At 42.9% G+C, this 17,676-nt stretch overlaps 1 protein-coding gene across 1 annotated transcript in view; it reads right to left on the bottom strand.

Annotated features, from left to right (window-relative positions):
* SPMAP2L (sperm microtubule associated protein 2 like) overlaps positions 1 to 17,676 on the bottom strand; it is a 55,923-nt gene that overhangs the window by 9,726 nt on the left and 28,521 nt on the right. Inside the window, 3 exon segments of the mRNA XM_006167700.1 lie at positions 1,749 to 1,880; positions 5,196 to 5,310; positions 12,624 to 12,758. Of these exon segments, the coding sequence (XP_006167762.1) occupies positions 1,749 to 1,880; positions 5,196 to 5,310; positions 12,624 to 12,758 (382 nt within the window).

The following is a 17,676-nucleotide window of genomic DNA, read 5'->3' as shown; positions in this document are numbered from 1 at the left end:
CCATGTGGGAGTCCAGTGGCGCAGCCATTACACGATGCCATCTGCTGGTCCCAGTCATTAGATATTTATTGAAAACACAACTGGTGGGACCAGCAGATGGCATAATGGTTACGTTGCTGGACTCCCACATAGTCAACCATGGTTCGAGCCCCGGACCCAGTGGCTTAAAACTCACACCAGGTGCGTGCACATGTGTGCCTAAAATCCCAAGAGGAGAATGGAGAAGAGATTGCCACATGGCCATCTTCCCTGGGGAGTGATCTCTAACTTTCTGTCTCTATCTCTCTGGAGAACACACACACACTATAGCAAAAATCTCTCAAGAAAAACAAAAAAAAAAATAAAGAAAAGAAAAGGAAACCCAACTGGGACGGCCCACAACTAATGGAGAGGGATGTCCAGGAGGAAGAAGGAGGGAAGCCACTGAAGGTGACAGGCTCTGTGCTGGATGCCGTGTGCCTCTCCCCGTACCCTCACAACAGACCCTGAGTGGGAACCAAATCTTCACAACCTCCTTGCCCGCCTGACTGCACCCAACTGCGAGCTTGTCCCGACTTCAGGCTCCGGGACGTGCTCTTCCTCCCTTCACTGTGACTCAGGTCTCGGCTCAGATGTCGCTTCCTTAGAGAGGCCACCCCGCCCCCACAGTCACTCTCTCCTATTTTATTTTCTCCATCAGTGTCCAATCTGATCTATGGATTTACTTATCTGGTTTGTCCCTCACTAGCAGGGAGCACATTCCGCTCACTGAGAGCCTGGCACAGACAGCATGCAAAGTGAATAGGTGCGGAGGTCTGTTTCTCTTTTTTGTTTTACTGAGAGAGAGATCTATGCTTTTAGGGTGCATGAGCTTGCTGGCAAGACAGAGAAACAAAAAGAGAGAATCACTCCCCCCTGGGGGAGGGGATGGCCACACTGCAATCCCTTGACCATTTTCCTCTTGGGATTTTGGGTACACATGCACAAGTGCCCAGTGTGAGTTTCAAGTCGTCAAGTCTGGGTAGCAAACCGTGGTCTACCAGGTGAGAGGCCAGTGCTTTAACCACTATGCCACCTGCTGGTCCCAAAGGGATGTATTGGTGTATTTCTTTTCTATTAAAAATCCTCACCTTTGGGGACAGTGGGTGGTATGGTGACTACAGAGCTGGACTCCCACACAGTGACCATGGTTTGAGTCCTGGACATGGTGGCTTGAAAAATCACACCGGGTGCTTGTGCGTCCATGCCCAAAATCCCAGGAGGAGAATGGAGAAGAAGGGATTGTGGCATGGCCATTCCCCCCAGGGGGTGATTCCTCATTTTCCCTCTCACTGTCTCTCTCTCTGTCTCTCTGGCGAGCACCACATTCCCTATGGAAAATAAATAAATAAAAATCCTCACTTTCCTATTAAAACTTTCCTTTTCCTACTTTCGAAGTGTTTGTGGTTTTTCATTTTACACCTCAGGGTGAGTCTCTAATCTTAAAGATCTTGACCTAACACCTCTCCACTCTCCCACCCTGTAACAGTCCCACCACCACAGTGGTGAGCCTGGGATTTGAACCCTGCTTTTACTGACTTCATAGTCCATGATTTTTTCCCTCTACTCTCTGCCTTTCTCCATGGCAGGTAGCTAGGTCTTCTCCCTGCCACAGACCACTCCTGCAAGAGTCTCCTCTCCAGTGACCCTGGGCTATGCCCGGGAGAGGGAGACCAGCACCCTAAGAGCACCCGGAAGGTGCACTGAAGGACAGGGGCAGGGAGGCTTACAGGGCGGATGGGCACTTCACTTCGCTGTCTCTCGTAGCACAGACCCTCTATCTTGATCCTCGGGTGGGCAAGGTCTATAATTCTGGGCGTGGCGACAGCATTCAGGGCAGAAAATGGAACCCTGTTTTCAATCTAGAGGAGAAAAATAACACAGTAGCTGTAAGTACCAAGTAATAAGCACCATCAAGATCAAGATTACAAAATAGGGGGACCAGCAGTTGGCGTAATGGCTATGTTACTGAACTCCCATGTAGTCAATTGCGGTTTGAGTCCCAGACCCGGTGGCTTAAACTCATGCCAGGCACGTGTGCGTGCATACCCAAGATCCCGAGAGGAGAATGGAGGAGAAGGGATTGCGGCATGGCCATCCCCCCTGGGGGGGGGATTTCTCGCTTTCTGTCTCTCTGTCTCTCTCTGTCTTTCTGGCAAGTGCATGCGCCCTATAGCAAAAACCTCTCAAAATAAAAATAAAAGACTACAAAGTAGAGGCTGACCTCTGGACCTGGCTTCTCACAATCGGCAAAAAGATGAGAATCTTCACCTTCCTCAAACTAGACTGGAGAGATCCCAAGTCAGCCCTTCGGGAACTCACCTGTTCAGCTAAGGATGCAGAGGAAGTAGCGACAAGGCCGTCTACTGACTCAGAGGGAACGGGTAAGGCCCGCGTGCGGAATGACGATCGGGTGAGAACTCCATAAGGCAGGCACGGCATCGTACCTTATCTTTATTATTATTATTAGGTTTTTGCCATAGGCACGTGTGCTCACCAGAGAGAGACAGAGAGTGTGAAGGAAAGTGAGAAATCATCCCACCAGGGGGATTGCCATGCTATAATCCCTTTTCTTCTATTCTTTTCTCAGGGTTTTGGACACGCACATACACACATACACACACACACTCGGCATGAATTTCAGTCCACCAGGTTCAAGGCCCGCACCATGGTCAGCTAGGTGGGAGTCCAGCACTTGAACTGCTAACGTGCTACATAATACTGTACGTAATTGATTTTGCCCTTTGGACATTGAGACACATTATCACAGGTCTCAGCTGCATTGAAGTGAGTTTCTTCTCACTGGAATCGATACAAAAAAGAAACCAAACCCAGTGAGAAGGAGGGCAGGCCACATATTTCCACCAGGTACAATGCCTCCACCCGTCACTCTGCACCGTCGTAAGTGTGGAAATTGTTCGAATTATACACTCTTCTCTTTAAGCTCCTTGTGTTCAAAATTAAAACTTACCACAAGGCTTTGAACAAGAATATAATTAATGACTGAACACAACATAGAGCTTAATTGTGGATGGAAAATAATATACAAGGTATTTTTCAAATCCCTCTTGTGTTGTTTACATTGTGATAACAACACTGACCTTTTTTTTGGGGGGGGAGAGGTTTTTTCTTTCTTTTTTTTTTTTTTGTTTTGAGGGATTTTTTGCTATAAAGCAGACAGAGAGAGAAAGAGACAGAGAGACAGAAAGTGAGAAATCACCCCCCAGGGAGGATGACCACGCCGCAATCCCTTCTCCTCCATTCTCCTCTTAGGATCTTGGGCACGCACGCACACGTGCCTGACATGGGTTTTAAGCCACCGGGTCTGGGACGCGAACCGCGGTTGACTATGTGGGAGTCCAGTGACATAGCCATTACGCTAACTGCTGGTCCCTGGGGGAGAGGTTTTTGCTATAGGGCGCGTGCGCTCGCCAAAAAGACAGAGAGAGACAGAGAGACAGAAAGCGAGAAATCACCCCCCAGGGGGGATGGCCACACCGCAATCCCTTCTCCTCCATTCTCCTCTTGGGATCCTGGGCACACACGCACATACGCCCGGTGTGAGTTTAAACCACAAGGTCTGGGACTCAAACTGCGGTCGACTACGTGGGAGTCCAGCGACATAGCCATTACACAAACTGCTGGTCCCCCTCAAAGACAAACTGTCAAAGTTGGTCAAGGGAAGCTCAGAGGCAAGCCACAACCTGACTGGTGGACACGGGAACTGGCACTTAAAAGCTGTTAGAGCTCCCACCACCTAAAAATAAGACTCCATGAAAGGATAAACTTAAGTCCAAGAAAGCAATTGGTCTTTAATTTGAATGTTTTAATTGCCAGAGGGCGTGTATACTTGCCGGAGAGAGAGAAAGCACTGTCAGTGGGCCGTGATCACAGGGCGATCCTTCTGCGGCCATTTCTCCTCCCCTCCAGGATTGCGGGCTTGCACACACACACACACATGCCCAGAGTATTTTTGTCAAGCCACTCTGGCCTGGATTTGAGTCACAGCCAGCCATGTGGAATCTGACTCCCTTAACCACTGTGCTACAGGACCAGTCCTGAATTGAAAGTTTTAAAACTAGGACTTTAATGGTTTAAATTAAGAGCATACCTCTGAGTAATCTTTTCTGTATACAAAAAACATGCCCAAGGGTACCAGAAGACCCACATGGCCGGGTGAATATTGATTCTAAATGATCTGGAATTTGTCTTCTGAGCTGATTAGACTTGAAGGTACTAATGATCCTATTGCTAGTGGTTAAAAAATAAAACAAACAAACAAAAACAACACTAGTTGTCTGTGATAAGCAATGGCAATATGAAGCAAGAATTTGGGTGACCAAGCTACTGCTCTCAAAGGACATTTTAGCGAAATTAAAATGTATAGTGAGGTTGGTTGGTTGTTCCTGAGTGCACTGGAGAACTTGAGAAAAGAAATGATCAGACCAAGCCTTTAATATTTCTACCTTAAGATCCAAGTAAAGGACCAGAAAGCTTCTGTGACTTCCCTAAAAGAAACACTTATCTGATCACAGGGCTGAGAGTTCTGAAAAACAAAACTCAAAAATCAAATTCTGTTGCTGAGTGAGTTACAGTAAAAATTGTGTTTCAAACTTGTACAGTCTGCTATGTTAAACTTAGGGCAAAGACTGGAAAAGAGTGGGAACTTGAAAATTAGAATGGGGATATCTGGGCAGATTCCAATGAAGCTGGGGCCTTTAAGCCTTTACATAATTCTGAGCCATTAGAACAAGCCCTTGTCCATCTGAGGAGGTTGTACTCCCCTTATCTAAAGAACAGTAATGGCTTCCCCTGACACTAATAAGTTCCAGGAAACCGCTGATCCACTCCTACGTCCTCTCGCTGCTTCTAGATCTATAACCAGATCCAAGTCCCAGCTTCCATAGCAGTTTTCCATAGATTTTTCCACCAGCTCTCATAATTGCTTTACGGGCTAATCTCTATAATACATTCTTTATTCTTTATCACTCATAATCGTTCTGATTGTCTGCTCCAATCCAGACTGATACAGTAGGCATAGGAGACCATAGTTAGAAAAGTCCGTTGAACAAGAGGGGAGAATAAACAGGAAGAAAAGAAAATACATAGCTAGAAATATAAGGATGGCATGTAACAAAGTCCATGAGGAACTATTTCTTTCACACGGACCCACTTACCATTTTTGGGGGAAGATAGTTTGGATCTGTGCCTTTGGCTATTGACAGTCGCAATATCCGAGGAGAAGGATCAGAGATCTGAAGAGACTCTCTTGCTAAGTCAGCACTGAAGGGCCTAGATGTAAATAGAAATATGAAATACGATAACTGTTGGCTACAGGGATAATAGCTGGATTTGTCATGGCTCCCATCAACCTCCAGTGAATTACATGTACTGTTTCTATCTTAGGAACATTTCTTCCCACGGTCATTTGTGCTTTCTAACAAATGAGTGGGGCTTTTTGTTTTGTTTTTCATCAAGGTCAAAACAGTACATTTATGAGTCAAAATCAATGGCACAGAATAAACCGCTCATTTTACCCACATTATGAAGACACTTGAAATGTAACGACAACCAATATTCTTTTACTTTTATCTCCATTTATTTTATGTTGAATTTACTATGGCGCCATAAGTTTCTTCTGACATTTCTCTTTCCTCTGTGCAAACTTCCCCTTCAGATTTAGGAACAATTTGCTCCTCTTCAGTGACGATCATCTCAATGTGGCAGAGGAGCTCATGTAGGGGTTGCTCCGCTCATGAGCTCTGTCCCTACGATGGTGCATCTCGGGTGCCTTGTTCACCTGAATGTGCTCAACGACCAGAGAACCTACACTCAAGCCCTTAAGCTCAGCATCACTCTCTGCATTGTTAAGCAAGTGCAGCAAACACTCAGCACTGGTCTGGGGCCACTGACCCTGTGCCCAGCCCCACTGTTTGGCCTGGACACACCTACCAACTGCACCACTGTAGTGTCAGAATGCCACACGCTGCTTCTGTAAAGTGACATCTCTCAGATACTTGGTGGCTTTGCGGATCTGCCTACCCTTGGTGGCCTGGGCAGTTTCTTGGGTGTTCTGAAAGTGAACATGAAGATTTGAACCTCTTGATTTGAATGATTTTGTGGGGTTCTTTGGGTCAAGTGAATAGCGAACCATTTTCAAGCCACTTGTGAGGAGAGTCAGATGGGTGCTTCTGTTTGTTTGGAAATCGTCCACAGTAAGGGCTGTATTTTATACCGTGGTACAGTACATGTAAATGCATCTATATATCTGAAATAAAATTATCATAAAGCAATGCTTACCCTATATAATGTATTCTGATTTATTAAGTTAATTTTTTTTAATTTATTTATGTACATTCATTCACTGTACATCATTACAACATACAAAATGAGATTTTTCCATCCAGAGTACACTGTATATTGGCTCAATCAAGCACATCAGCATACATGTTATCGTCAACAAATAATTTTCCATTTCTTATTTTCTGTATGTTTTGCTTTTTTGCCTCGTCCTTGATTCCCTGTCTCTTACCCTCTGCCATCTCCCACTCTCCTCCCACACTGTCTCTGGTATCTATGTTTTCTTTCTATACTGTTTTCCCCCACATTTTATTGAGCCACTAAAGATCTTAATTAATCTAAATCTTTTCATAGTAAGCACAGCTGATATATACATTTCTATGAACACAAGTCCATCTTTAGGCATAAGCTTCAATGAGTAGAATGAACATCCTATAAAGTAGCACCTAGCTGGGGTTATATATCATACTGCAGTCATTGAATAGGTTTTTGGGTTTTTTTTCCTGAAACTTTTTTTTCAACTTAATTTGCTGTATTTAAGAGAAAAACGGAGATTGGTTTTATGATCCATTATGGATAGATTGTGGCCTTCAGTTTGAAAAGCACCTCACTGCCTACCAAAACTTCAAAATAATTCTGAGATAAAAATCTGTTATCACTGAGGAGCCCTCTGTGATGGCCAGTCTCCTCCACAGTGTGGTCTGAGAAAATACCTTGGTCATAATTCCCAGCCACTTAGCCATTTCCATGGAATGTCCCCCTCATACTTTTCTCTGATCAAAATGTGGGGCCAGCAGGAAGCATAGTAGTTAAAGCTCTGGACTCCCACATAGTCAACCACAGTTCAAGTCCCAGACCTGGCGACTTGAAAATCAAGCTGGGCACAAGTACATGCCTGCCTAAAATTCCAGGAAGAAAATGGAAGAAAAGGGATTGCGACATGGCCAACCCCCTTGGGGGGTGATTTCTCACTTTCTCTGCCTCTCTGTGTCTCAGGTGCGTGTACATGCACAAAAAGATTTTTTTAGAGAGAGATTTTTGCTATAGGACATGTGCACTCACAGAGAGACAGAGACAAAAAGCAAGAAATCATTCTCTAGGGGAGATGGCCATGCTGCAGTCCCTCTCCTCCATTCTCCTCTCAGTAGTTTGGGCACACATGTACACACATCCAGTGTGAGTTTTTAACCGTCAGGTCCGGGACTCGAACCAGGGTCAACTCTGTAGGTGTCCAGCAATATAACCATTGCACCATCTGCTGGTCCCAGAAATAGCTTTTCTTTTTAAGACTAAGCAATATTCCATTGTAAATATAAGTTTGCTCTTTTTTGATACTACTGCAAATGAAATTATTTTAATTTCATTTTGAGATTGTTCAATGCTAGTGGAGAAACACACAATTAGTTTTGTGCCCTGATTGGATTCCAATCCTTCTGCACTCGTTAGTAAATGAGTTCCAGTAGTTCTTATGAATTCATTAAGATTTTCTGTAGACAATGGCATGTCATGTGTGAGTAGAGATAGTTTTCTTCTTCTTCCCCTATCTGAGGACAGTTTATTTCTCTTACTTGTCTAATTGCTCTGGCTAGAATCTCCAGTATGAAGCTGAATAAAAGCGCTGAGAGTGGGGAGTGGGGACCAGCAGTTGGTGTAATGGCTATGTCACTGGACTCCCATGTAGTCGACCAGAGTTCAAGTCCGAGACCCAGTGGCTTAAATTTACACCAGGCGTGTATGCATGCGTGCCCAAGATCCCAAGAGGAGAATGGAGGAGAAGGGATTGCGGCGTGGCCATCCCCCCTGGGGGGTGATTTCTCGCTTTCTGTCTCTCTGTCTCTCTCTGTCTTTGTCTTTTTTTCTTTTCCAAAGAAAAAAAAAGTGCTGAGAGAGGACAATCCTATCTTATTCCTATCTTAGAAGGAAAGCAGCTCTCCATCTTTCACCATTAATTATGGTTGGCCATGACAGAAGCCCTTTAAGAAGACAGATTTCTGTCTACACTGAGTTGAACATTCAATCATAAAAATGTGTTGAACTTTGTCAAGTGCTTTTTCTGCATCTGTTGAGATGACCTTTTTTAAAAAAGTTCTTCTTATGGGACCAGCAGTTAGTGTAATGGCTGTGTCGCTGAACTCCCATGTAGTTGACCGCGGTTTGAGTCCTGGACCTGGTGGCTTAAACTCATGCCGGGCGTGTGTGCGTACATGGCCAAGATTCCGAGAGGAGAATGGAGGAGAAGGGATTGCAGTGTGAACATCCCCCTTGGGGGGTAATTTCTCAATTTCTGTCTCTCTGTCTCTCTCTGTCTTTCTGGCCAGCGCACATGCCCTATAGCAAAAACCTCCTAAAAAAAAAATTCTTATTATTTGGTGTGTGTGTGTGTATATATATATTTAATTTTTTTGAGAGATTTTTGCCATAGGGCATGTGTTCTCACCAGAGAGACAGAAAGAGACAAAGAGACAGTGAGAAATCCAAGGAGGATGGCCATACCACAATCTTTTCTCCTCCATTTGCCTCTTGGGATTTTGGACACGCTCACACACGTGGCATGAATTTTAAGCCACTGGGTCTGGGACTTGAACTGTGGTCAACTACATGGAAGTCCAGTGACATAGCCATTACGCCATCTGCTGGTCCCCTTATTTGGTGTATATTGATTTTAATATCTGGACCCAGCAAATTCTCGCACTCCTAGGATAAAGTCAACTTTGTCGTGAAGTATAATTATTTTGATATGTTGTTGGATTTAGTTTGTTAGTATGTTTGGTGCAAATTGTTCCATATATACCAGGGTATTTTATCTTCAAAGTCTTAATTTCTCCATTTTGAAAGAAAGTTTTACTAGATAGAGTACTTTTAGCAGATTGTCTTTCTCTTGCAGTACTTTAAATATGGCATTGCATTTTTAAAATTTTATTTATTTACTTTTTAACTAAGAGGGTTTTTTTGCTAAAGTATGTGCACTTGCTAGAGAGATAGAGATAGACAGAGAAACAGAAAGTGAGAAATCATTCTCCAGGGTGGGTGGCGGGGGGTGGCCACGCCATAATCCCTGCTATTCCATTCTCATCTCAGGATCTTGGGCACACACGCACATGCACACGATATGAGTTTTAAGTCACCAGGTCCAGGACTTGACCTGTGGTAGACTACATGGGATTCCAGCAACATAACCATTCTGCCATCTCCTGGTCCCAAATATGACATTTTTAAATATGACAAGTTCATCGCTTTCTGGATGCCAAAGTTTCTGAGGAGAAATCACTTCGTTAAAAGAGAATGATATAATATTATTTATGTATTTATTTATTAATTTTTAATTTGACCAGAGAGAGAGAGAGAAAGAGAGAGGAAAAATGAGAAAGCAAGCCACCAGGTCTGGGACTTGTACCACAGTTGGCCATGTGGGAGTCCAGTGCCTTAACCACCACACCACGTACTGGCCCCAAGAAATCACGTTTAAACCTTATTACAGAGTCTATGACATGAGTTTGTCTCTCTTGCTGCATGTACTTATATACATACTTATATACATATAATGTTTTCTGGTTTTCTTTTTTTTTTTTTACGAAATTTGGGATGTCCCTGGCCACTATTTCTTGGTTCATTCATTCTGCCCCTTCCTCTCTTTCCACTCCTTAGGAGATGCTCGTGAATATGTTGATACCCTTGAGGGTGGTCCTCAGGTCTCCGAGGCTCTTCCACATTTTTTTTTTTCCTTTCTGGTCCTCAGACTCGATCATCTATATTGACCTATCTTTGCTGATTCTTTCTTCTGCCTGCTCAAACCTGCTGTCGAGACCCTCTAGTTAACCAGCTAAAATCCACGCCACGAAAGCCAAGCTCACATAGTCCATTTATTCAAGAGGCCTGCGTATCTTCCTGAAGCACTTGCCTTTTTGCCTCTTTGCTTAATTTTTAACACGTGTGGTTATCAGTTTTCAATTCATAAAAGATTAAAAAAAAAAAAAAAGGGGCTGGTGAGGGTGGTCCTCAGGTCTCCGAGGCTCTTCCACATTTTTTTTTTTCCTTTCTGGTCCTCAGACTCGATCATCTATATTGACCTATCTTTGCTGATTCTTTCTTCTGCCTGCTCAAACCTGCTGTCGAGACCCTCTAGTTAACCAGCTAAAATCCACGCCACGAAAGCCAAGCTCACATAGTCCATTTATTCAAGAGGCCTGCGTATCTTCCTGAAGCACTTGCCTTTTTGCCTCTTTGCTTAATTTTTAACACGTGTGGTTATCAGTTTTCAATTCATAAAAGATTAAAAAAAAAAAAAAAGGGGCTGGTTAGAGACTATTTTTGTGACCAAAAAGAAATGATACGGAAACAGAGAAGCAAATGTCTCATAATCTAAACACAGAAATCAGAACATTTACCAAAAGGAAACACTATGCTCCATACTTAAACAGCTCCTGGTCATTTCCTCTAGTACAGTACTGTCTAATAGGCCCAGCACAGCTGGGAGCAAACCAGACTACAGTACCTGAAGCCGCACGGCCAACCGCGGGTTCACGCTCCTTGGTTGTCTTGGAAACATGGCAGACACAAGATACTAACGAGGTGACGGGCTAGGGCAGGGGAATTGTGGCATGACGAGATCCTGTTAAAGGTCTCTCCCTCTCTCTCTTTCCTCTCTCTTTCATGAGCACACACACAGTCCCTATAATTATTAAAATAAATAAACGTTTTTAAAAGTACTATATACTAGTCGATGTTCACAATCAAGATCTTAAATCACTGAACAAAGTCTACAAAAACATTCAGTAGTGGAAGAGTTAGTTTAGGAAAGCAGGGAAATAAACTCTAAAATTTAGAAAATTTCAGGACCAGCAGGTGGCATGGAGGTTAAAGTTCTGGATTCCACTAGGCTGGCTGCACAGTTCAAATTCCAGACCCTGTGACTTGAAAACCACACAGCGCATGTGCATAAGTGTGTGCCAAAAATCCCAAGAGGAGAATGGAGGAGAACACGGCATGGCATCCCCACTGGGGGGGCGGGGGAGTGATCTCTCGCCATTCCATCTCCCTGTGGTGAGCACACATGCCCTATAACAAAAACTTTAAAATATATATAAATAAAGTTTTAGTACTTAAGAGATTTTGCTTATATGAAACATCAAACTCAGGTCTCTCAAAAAAGTATCCCTTGGCTTATAATTATGCTGTATAACTACCAAATTTACATGTATATTCTAGCCAAATTAAGGAGATTTTGTTGGCTGTACTGATAAGTGAATAAACAAGGAAGACATTTTCTGGGGTCCACTAGGCCTCTTCACAAGATTCTGTGATAGAAAATTCAAGGTGGGCCGTTGGATTTCTTTCAGATGTAGAGGTCTAAAATACAGGCAAAGTCATCCTTCCAGCCTGAGCTTGAAAACTTTCAGTGATTGAGGTGGAGACAGCGGTTTACTTTTCCAGATAATTCTTTCCATCACTGAATAGCAAGTCAGAAAGACTTTCCTACACCTAGCTGACATCTGCTGTTCTAAAAAGTCTTTGTTCCAGTTCTGGGATCAACATAAAGTCGGTTTATGTCCTCCTCGTTCAGAGGCCAACACTTTAAACATTGGAACATAGCTATTACTGTTTCCTGGGTCTCTTCTCTAAACTAAATATGTTATTTCTTTTTTTCAGTTATTTGTTTAATTTACTATCATTATTTAACCTGCTGTAGATGTGTGCTCACCAGAGAGAGAGAGGGAAAGTGATAAAGCAAGCTGCCAGGTCTGGGACTCGAACTGCAGTCTACCACATGGGAGTCCAGCACCTTAACTACCGCACCACCAGCTAACCCCAATATGTCATTTTTTAAAACTATTTGTCACATATAACGTAGGTCCAGAAGCTTCAACATTTCATTTACCTATTTCTTTTCTTTTCCTTTTTTTTCATAAGGGAGATTATTGCTATAGGGCACATGCACTCACCAGAGAGACAGAGAGACAGAAAGCAAGAAATCACCCCCAGGGGGATGGCCGTGCTGCAATCCCTTCTCCATTCTCCTCCTGAGATTTTGGGAATATGCACACACACACACACACACACACACACACACACACACACACACCGTATGCTTTTCAAGCCACTGGGTCTGGGACTCAAACTGTAGTCAAACATGTGGGAATCCAGTACTGTAACCACCCCACCACCTATTGGTCCCATATTTCATCTTTTAACTTGATGCTTTGGGACACAAGAGGACTTATGAAATTGCACGCAGTAAAATTAGAGCGACAATAATGTGACATTTAACTAAGTTAGGTCAGGAGGCATGCAAATTCTCGATACTCTACCTGCTTAGGAGGTACTGACTTAATCTATTGGGCTGTGACAGCCTTTGGATTCTTTTAGAGGGCTGGCTGAACAAGGCGGGGAGAGGGGTGTCCCAAATTGCAGACTCTCTTCCACAGCTGTAGTAATATAGAGCCCTGAAATATTAGAAGCGAGGAGAAGTGAGTGAAACAAGCAAGAATTTGAACGATATTTACCAACAGTGATCCGCAGGCCTGCGAGAGCAGATATGGTGGCTTACCTGTATTGCTGAGCGTTTTCCACACGAGGAACAATGAATTGCTTTATAAATGGTTACAGTCATTTATTTATAGCTGTGATTTCCAGCTTTATTGAGCTTGATTTACTTACTATACAATCCATTCATTTAAAGTATACAGTTCAGGGACCAGCAGGTGGCGTGGTGGTTACGGTGCTGGACACTCTCACATGGCTGACCATGGTTCAAGTCCCGGACCTGGTGGCTTGCTTTCTCACTTTCCCTCTCTCTCTGTGTCTCCTTCTGGTCAAATTAAAATAAATGAATGCGTAAATAAATAATTCTTTTAAAAAATAAAGTATACAATTCGATGTAAAATGTGACACTCTGCAAGCATTGCCTCTGTACCACCCTCCAGGCTTGCCTTCAGAGACCTCCCTGACTACTCTGGACACACGCATGCCCATGGTCCAGGGCTGGCTGAGACTCGGGTGAACTGCAGCTTCAAGACCCTGCTGGAGGACCAGCAGTTGGCATAATGGCTATGTCGCTTAACTCTCACATAGTCAACCACGGTTCGAGTCCTGGACCTGGTGGCTTAAACTCATGATGGCACATGTGCATGCGTGCCCAAGATCCCAAGAGGAGAATAGAGGAGAAGGGACTACGGCGTGGCCATCTCCCCTGGGAAGTGTCTGTCTGGCAAGTGCACGTGCCCTATAGCGAAAACCTCTCAAAAAATAAATAAATAAATAAATAAATAAATAAATAAAAACTCTGCTGGGAGTTCTCTCATATAATTAAAACATTCTCACTGGGAGACCAGCAGGTGGCGTGGTGGCTAAGGGTGCTGGACTCCACCATGGTTTAAGTACGGGACCTGGTGGCTTATTTTCTCACTTCCTCTCTCTCTCACTCTGTCGTCCCTCTCTGGTCAAATTAAATAAACAAATTGTTAAATAAAGTCTAATAAAAAATAATTCTTTAATGAAAAAGAAACCTTCCCACCAAAACTCAATGACTTCATTGATAAATTCCACCAACTATTTATCAAATAAATAAATACCAGCTCTACGCACTTTCCTGTTGATTCTACGAGGACAGCATCGCCATAATACCGTACACACACAGGCATGACAAGGAAATACAGGCCAACGTCCCTCATGAACATCGATGCATGTGTGGAGCACGCACATGCTCAGTTGAAGGTCTAGCGCTGGTTTTGCACCGTGATGGCAGAACTGAATACCCACGACAGAAACTATTTACCACAGTCAAGTGTAATCCTTTCCAGAGAAGGTTTCTTGACTGTTAACTAAAATTGTATATTAAAAGAGATAGAGGGGCCAGCAGGTAGTGTGGTGGATAAAGTGCTGGACTCCCACATGGCCATCCCACATGGCTAACCAAGGTTTGAGTCCCAGACTCGGTGGCTTGAAAATCTCGCACATGTGTGTGTACCCAGAATCCCAAGAGGAGAATGGAGGAGAACGGATTTTGGCATGGCCACACTCCTAGGGGTATGATTTCTCTTTTTCCTTCTCTCTGTCTCTGGAGAGCACATGTGCCCTAGGGCAAAATATCACCACCTTACCCCAAAAAACAGGGATAGAAAATGGCCACCTTATCTTAAAAATCAAACTTCAGGTAAACAGTGGCTTCTTCATCTTTTTCTTGTTACTTTAACATCCTTTACCGCCTGTACTCATCTCCTTCTTCCATCCTCCTCCCCACAGTCCTTCCTCAAAGAACAGAAAGCTTGATCATTCAATCAACATGCTCAAAAAGCAAATTGGAAACGCATATCAAAAGCCTTAACAACATTTTTGTTTGTTTGTTTTCCTTTGAGAGAGATATTTTTGCTGTATGGTGGGTGTGCTCACCAGAGACACACACAGAAAGCAAGAAATCACCCACCGGGGGGGATGGCCACACCGCAATCCCTTCTCCTCCATTCCCCTTTCCAGATTTTGGGCGTGCCATGCACCCAGCATGAGTTTCAAGCAAACAGGTCTGGGACTCGAACCACAGTCAACCATGTGAGAGTTCAGCACCTTAACCACTATGCCACCTGCCTGCACCAGCCTTCACAGCATTCTTAATTTTAGATACAGTAATTAATTCATATTAATCAAAGCCAGAGTATAATTCAAAATCCATAGAAGTTTCATATACAAATAAGTTCATTCATAATGGTGCTATATTTGGTACAAATTTGAGGGACCAGTAGTTGGTGTAATGGCTATGTCACTGAACTCCTATGTAGTTGACCAAGGTTTAAGTCTCGGACCTGGTGGCTTAAACGCACATCAGGCGCATATGTGTGCGTGCCCAAGATCCTGAGAGGAGAATGGAGAAAAAGGGATTGTGGCGTGGCCATCCTCCCAGGGGGTGATTTCTCACTTTCTGTCTCCCTGTCTCTCTATCTTTCTGGCAAGCTCATGTGCTCTATAGCAAAAACGTCTCCAAAAAAAAAAAAAGATTGAAAAATATAGGGACTTAACAGTGGCACAGTGGTAAAATACCTATCACAATATATTTGTTGAATTAAATTTAATGTAAAATGTCATCAAAAATAATAGCAAAATGTCACCAAACTTGCAAGAATCACTCAGGTATTGAAGAGACAGATAGCTCCATGACTCCTGCGATCTAGCCATTTGGGAAAAAGGAAGATGTCCCACTGATAACTGGGCCTCCAGCATACAAAACTCGTGTGGTAGGAATACCACTTACAAGTCTCCTGTCTCTGTATCACTCTTTGTCTCTCTCTACCTGTCCTCTCTCTCTCTCTCTCTCTCTCTGTCTTTTTTTTTTTTTTTTTTTAATTTTTGCTTTTTCGAATTTTTTAAGGTGAGGCACTTTACAGGGCCTTTTGGCTCCTCCTAGGTCATTATCTTGTTAATAATCCCCTCTCCTCCTCCCAGAACAGCCCTTCTTCAAGAGACAGACAGCTCCATGGCTCCTGTGATCTAGCCATTTCACGCAGCGCACAAGCGTGCTGCGTGGTTTTCCAATTTTTGAGTTGTATTAAAATTTTTTGAATATTAATTTTTTTTAAAGTTTTTCTCTTCTTTTTCTCTGTGTCTTGTCTGGTGTTTTTGCTGTTGTTTCCCTCTCTCTGTTTTCTTTTCTGCACACTCCTCGACCCTCTGATTGAACTTCCAAGTTTGGGAAGAAACTGATCATCCACCAGATGACTAGAAATCACTGCAGGAGCACAAGAAATATGGGGAAGCAGGAAAATACCTCTCCCACAAGGGAAACAGATAGCTGCTCTTCATCCACACAGAGTTCCATGGAAATCATGGAAATGTCTGATAAAGAATTCAGAACGTTCATAATGGCAAAGCTAACAGAGATGGAAGAGAAGAGAGACAAGGAACTGCTGAAGAGGAAGGAGAAAGGAGTTGAAGAGTTCCAGGAGGTGAGGAAATTCATGCAAGATCTAAAAGAGGAATTTCACACTTTACAAAAGAATCAGATGGAACTGTTAGAGATGAAGGCTATAATACAAGAAGTCAAAATCTCCCTTGAAAGTATTAAAAGCAGACTAGATCATACAGAAAATAGAATCTCTAATGTAGAAGAGAAAATGGTTGGCCTAGAAAAATCCACCGCGAAGACTGAGAAAATGGCCCAAAAATTTGAGAATAATATGCGAGAAGTACTAGATACAATTAAACGTCCAAACATCCGGATAATAGGCATCCCAGAGGGTGAAGAGACTCATAAGGGCATTGATAATCTATTCCATGAAATCCTGCAAGAAAACTTTCCAAACCTGGAGAGGCACTCAAAGATCCATTCCCAAGAAATACAGAGGACCCCAAATAGAATCAACCCAAGAAGATCTTCTCCTAGACACATTATAGCTAGATTGACCAAAACCACAGACAAAGACAAGATACTAAGACTGGCAAGAGAAAAACGGCAAGTTACCTACAAAGGGTATCCCATCAGACTAACGGCAGACCTCTCATCAGAAACATTGCGAGCGAGGAGAGAATGGGAGAATATATTCAAAGCATTAAGGGAAAAGCAATTTCAACCGAGAATTCTGTACCCAGCAAGATTATCGTTCATTTGGGAAGAAAAGACACGAACATTCTTAAATAAACAAGATCTGAAAGAGTTTACCAGCACCAGACCAGATCTCCAAGAAGTTCTTAAGGAAGTGCTATGTCAGTAAAATTAAATGCAGACACACAGAAATAAGAGTTCAGAAACTAAGAAAATGGGCAACTTAATTGTAGGGACAAAGTCTGGAGTTGAGTATTATATCTCAGAGTTCAATCTGGAAGATCGAACCTCAACAGAAACAGAAGAAAATTAAGTACATGAGACTGAACTGATGAAACAGCATTCTATGACTTGACTAAAATATTGCTGCTTTTCTTCTAAGCTTTGTTGTCCGGTTCTAAGGACTTTTGTCCTGTCTTGAGCTGTCAATGGATTCATGTACCTACTATTTGAACAGAATACTAACCAGTTTCTAGGCCTTAAGTTTCAAGGAAATATCCTTACCAGTTCAAAACTGCTTTTTTTGAAACCATCAGCTGAAGTTGCTATTGTAAGTAGTTAGATTACTTATGATATTGTGTTATCAACGAAATGTTGGGGGAAAAGGAATTGAAGATAACTGTAGACAGCAGAGAGAGTGTAATAAGAGAGTGAAATGGGGCAGAGGGTCAGACATAGGGTAAAAAACATATATATATGAAAGTAGTAATGGAATTTTATGGATGATAACATGCATGATTAAGCCACTATGCAGTTTATTCTAGAGGGGAAACCACATTTAGTATGATGTGATGATGCTCAGGGACTGAATGTAAATTTAAAAAAAAATTTTT

Source organism: Tupaia chinensis, unplaced genomic scaffold (genome assembly GCF_000334495.1).
Source record: "Tupaia chinensis unplaced genomic scaffold, TupChi_1.0 Scaffold144982_1, whole genome shotgun sequence".
Taxonomy (NCBI): Eukaryota; Metazoa; Chordata; class Mammalia; order Scandentia; family Tupaiidae; genus Tupaia; species Tupaia belangeri.
This window is presented reverse-complemented; position numbering and strand designations above follow the sequence as displayed.